A 4,469-nucleotide genomic window follows, 5' to 3' on the forward strand; every position below is an offset into this window, starting at 1 on the left:
AACCCATAATTAACAGATTAGTTTAATCAATTTGCAGTATCTCTTTGGGATTTTTTTAGCATGTCTTTTTCTCATCGGATTTTTTTCTCCGGCAACTTATCACCACCCTTCTTGTCGTCCTTTTTCGGTTGAGGAGAGATAATCTTCACCTTCTTCTTCGTCTTGTGTTCTTCTCGCTCCTTGAAGCTCGAAGGGTCCACCTTCCCGGTCAAGTCAATTTGTCGCCGTCAATATTGGCATGCTTAATTAGATTCAACACCTGCAATCACACTATGAGTAATCAAATAAACATATCTACTTCTTATAAGAATTTTGAGATCCAAATTGATACAATTTGTACCTTCAAGTGACGGATGAATTTTGTGACTTTCTTAGCGCGGCCGTCGCAACGCAAAATTAAGACAACCAATTACCAATTAAATATGATGGCGTTTACACAAATATCAAAATTTAAGGGTTTTTTTAAAATAATTTTTATTCTTATTTTTTTATTAACTTATTATAATCTTAATGTAATATTTATTGTAGGGCACAAAATATTATTATATTGTATTTCTTTGTTTTAGATGTTTTAGAGATGATATTATCTTATAATATTTTCTAAAGTAAAAATAATAATTTAAAAATTAAAAAGAATAATCTTTTAAAAAACCTATGTCAAACAAATGATATCAAAGTTGTTGAAACTGTGATTCTGATTTTAAGATTATGGATCCTACGAGCCCACCTATGTAAATTGATCTTAATCATATTTGGGTAAATTAAGAGTATGATCGTAGGATCGGATCGTAAGATCGTTACAGTTTATTTATTTTCTTTAAAAAATATAATATTTAATTTTGGACTAACTAAGTGCATCAAATATGAACCCTAATCAATCCTATGGATCGAACCTACGATCACGATTTTGCAAAGTGGAAAATGATCGTATATAAGATTTCAGTCTTGATGACTTTTCGAATGATATCAAATATTAGAAAAGTATAAAAAACAATTATTTTTAGAAGAAAAAAATATTTGCATAGTAAATATTTTCTGTCAAATAAATAAAATATCATATAATTTAATTAAGATAATACAATTCGTCTCACAAAATACCTGCAAATGTTTTGAACATCTTAAAACTTTTGCACATATTTTACATTTGTAGATTTTACACTGAAACACCTTTGATCTTTCTTCAAAATATCACATCACATTTACGAAAAAATATATTGAGATAATAATATAAAAAAAACGCTTAAATTTTGATCATCCTTACAGAAAATCATCATAATTAGTTGATGACCGGTTTACAAGGTAAAAACCCAAAATTTTAAACAACTGCAAGTTTTTTAGGCTTCATTGGAAACAAAAAAAAAAAAAAAAAAACCCTTTATTGGGCACATGTCCAAGACAAAGAAAAGGGTTGATAATTATCAGTTAACTATGCCATGTTTTAGGGTTTATGGAAGTTTCGTAATTATAGGATTTTTCGTATTACCTTTATCAATCCAACAAATGGAGCGGATTATATCAAATCGTTAGCATTCACGTGGATCAAATACAGGGGTAAAAAGTCATTTGTAATTGGAAGGATTTGTTAGCATCTCCTTTTTCTTATATGTAATTGTTAAAAAAATTTCATGTTTGTTCATTTTTTGCCCCTGCTTTGTTTCTTGCTCAGTTTGGGTGTCTCATATAATTTGGCCGTTTACAAAAAAATAAGTCTGAAAATTTCCAATTATATTTTCAAGTAATTATACATTTATTGCGCTTTTGAAAATTTCCAATTGTATTTTCAAGTAATTATACATTTATTGATTTCAACAAATCGCTTTTGAAAATTTCCAATTGTATTTTCAAGTAATTATACATTTATTGATTTCATCAAATCGCATAAACAATGAATCCATAATAACAAAAAAATTAATAAAACTAACATATATTAGGAAAATCTATGGGGTCATTAGACAGTATGAACTCTACCTATACAAATCATGAATCTCATTGAATCAATTAGACTCTAATTAGAAATATGATCGTTGATAAATCTGGTTTACATAACTGAACAAGCGTTAGGGTTTTCATCACTGAACATTCCTGTATCTGGAACACGAGAGTCGTGAAGGTACATAGAAGGAGGTGGTGGAGGTCCGTTTGAATACTGTGAGGCATAACCATGGTTAACATAACCCTCGTTAATATAACCATGGTTAACATAACCTTCGTTTAAAAGACCATGGTTATAAGAAGTTGAAACCCCATAATCTTGATTGTAATAACTTTGATTATACGTTGGTATCGTGTATGTGTATGGGTTTTTACCATGATATTCAAGCTTGTTGACCAGCTCTAAGCCTCTACTACCATCCTTCCCACCACCATCACCACCAACCGCCTTCCCCTCTTCTTTTTTCTTCTCACCACCACCTAAACTTTTTTCTTTTATTTTCTTATCACCCCCTTCATCTTTCTCCTTTTTGTCATTTTTCTTGTCATCACTTTTATCATCTTTTTTAGGAAGGATAATATCGACATCTCTTTTTAATTTTTCTTTCAAGTATGGTGCAAGTTCTTTCACGTCCATTGTCCCTTTCACCATGATCAAATCCTTGCTGGCATCCGGTATTACCGATTCTACCCCTATTCACAATCAATGAAAAGAAATATTAATTCCAAATATTCTTGCATTTTATTTGAACTTGTACAAAAAGTACATTGAACAATAACTGACCTTTGATCTTTGATATGGTTCGTTTAATTTTATGTGCGCATCCATCACAATGGAGTGGGATCTTCAACATCACCATGCTCGATTGAATCTATAATAACCAGAAAAATAAATTTAATTAACTAAAAACCCATTAATCAAACTCTTAAACCATAAAAACATATTAGTTAATCAATTTGGATTACATCTTTGGGTTTTTTAGCATCTGTCTTCTTCTCATCGGATTTTTTCTCCGGCGACTTATCATCACCCTTCTTCTCGTCCTTTTTCGGCTGAGGAGAAATAATCTCCACCTTCTTCTTCGTCTTATGTTCCAATCGCTCCTTAACGCTCGTAGGGTCCACCTTCCCGGTTACAGTCAGTTTGTCGCCGTCAATATCGACATTCACAGATTCAACACCTGCAATGACACCATGAGTAATCGAACAAACATATATACCCCTTACGAAATTGAGCGACTCAAATTTGATAAAATTTGTACCTTCAAAATGACGGATGGATTTTGTGACTTTCTTAGCGCAGCCATCGCAATGCAAATCGAGTTTTAAGACGACGGTGATGGAACCGGCGTCGGACTTCTTTGCGCCGCCTGCATCAACCGGTTTCGTCTTCCCGGCATCCTTCTTCTTATCATTCTTCTTAAAACTAAGCATGCCCATTTGGATCTACGGTTAATGTAGGGATGATGTTGGGAATCCGATTTGAAGATAGAAAAATGGATGTAATGTTGGGAATTTATATATGGGAGTTAGTTGAATCATGAATGTATGGATGATGGATGATGGTAGACAGGAAGTTTGACCGTCGTTGGGTGTCTATATTTGACGGGCGGGTTACTTCTTGATCCGATATATTGAATTTGACCAAATATTTGGACCAAATACTGAATTGTACGCCGGCTTTCTCTATTGGGTTGTGGATGGGTCAAAGTCAAATTTTGGATCATCAACTGTAATTCCACACATGAAAAATAGAATTTGTCTTTGTTAATTTGATGATTAGTTCTGTTATAAAAGCTTAAATTATTTTTTTAAAAAAAAAACCCATAAATCTTGTTATATGTTTTATTTTGAAAATCGATCCTAACTTAATGTAATTAAAAACAGCTAATTTGAGATATATATAGGTTTGTTAACATTTTATATAATTTTAAAACATTTAGAAGTTGAATGAACTCGGTTGTCATTTTTTAAATGACCAAAAAAAAAATGTGAGATTGATTAAACATGTTTTAGTAAGAAGAATTTGATTGTTGACAAAATTACAAATGATATTCTTTAAATGTCGTTTGTTTTTCTAGATAAATGGAGTAACCCATTCTATTCAAATTGTTCAAAAATGCAAACCTTGTTTTTCTTGTAAAGTTCGACATGAACACTTTGTTTGTCCATACCTAATAGCTGATGCATCTCTCCAAATCATTTGATCATCATATATGGATTCCCTTTTCCATTGTGAATTGTGATTATTTCGTTAGCCGATACATTTTAATGACTTAAATCTTGCACCATTTGAGGCTCCTGGTTATAACTTTGGGTTTTTTGGTTTGTGGTTTGCAATATGTATTTTGTTTGTTTGCGAATTGTGATCACAGAATTGAGTCATATTCTTGTTTCTTTCCATTTGTGATTATCAAATATGAGTTTTCGACTTTTGAGGCTCCTAATCATCTTATCTAAATATAGGTTTTTCTTTGGTTATGAATTGTTGGGGTTCTGTAATTGTGAAATTTTTTCTTGACTTTAGAGGCTATAAT

At 31.7% G+C, this 4,469-nt stretch overlaps 1 protein-coding gene across 2 annotated transcripts; it reads right to left on the bottom strand.

The window, feature by feature from the left end:
- Positions 1–1,908: 1,908 nt before the first annotated feature.
- On the bottom strand, positions 1,909–4,267 carry LOC145152311 (heavy metal-associated isoprenylated plant protein 6-like). Of its 2 annotated transcripts, none has more exons than XM_079075400.1 (5): positions 4,060–4,267; positions 3,195–3,662; positions 2,899–3,113; positions 2,717–2,804; positions 1,909–2,625 (listed from the first exon to the last, which is right to left on the bottom strand). In XM_079075400.1, exons 2-5 carry the CDS (start codon positions 3,370–3,372, stop codon positions 2,039–2,041), a joined length of 1,068 nt encoding a protein of 355 aa, XP_078931526.1. In that variant the 5' UTR covers positions 3,373–3,662; positions 4,060–4,267; the 3' UTR covers positions 1,909–2,038. The 2 variants fall into 2 exon arrangements, with proteins under 2 accessions (XP_078931526.1, XP_078931527.1); XM_079075401.1 differs by having other exon boundaries at positions 4,107–4,121.
- Positions 4,268–4,469: the final 202 nt, after the last annotated feature.

The sequence above is a fragment of the Lactuca virosa genome, chromosome 1 (genome assembly GCF_052849685.1).
Source record: "Lactuca virosa cultivar CGN04683 chromosome 1, Lactuca_virosa_CGN04683_v6, whole genome shotgun sequence".
NCBI classification, from domain to species: Eukaryota; Viridiplantae; Streptophyta; class Magnoliopsida; order Asterales; family Asteraceae; genus Lactuca; species Lactuca virosa.

Bases quoted from the DNA above. Each gene is read 5' to 3' on its own strand.
- LOC145152311 (XM_079075400.1), bottom strand. From the start codon at position 3,372: ATGGGCATGCTTAGTTTTAAGAAGAATGATAAGAAGAAGGATGCCGGG. The intron at 3,114-3,194 runs GTACAAATTTTA...GTGTCATTGCAG, and splicing joins ATCCATCCGTCATTTTGAAG to GTGTTGAATCTGTGAATGTC. The intron at 2,805-2,898 runs GTAATCCAAATT...TGGTTATTATAG, and splicing joins ATGCTAAAAAACCCAAAGAT to ATTCAATCGAGCATGGTGAT.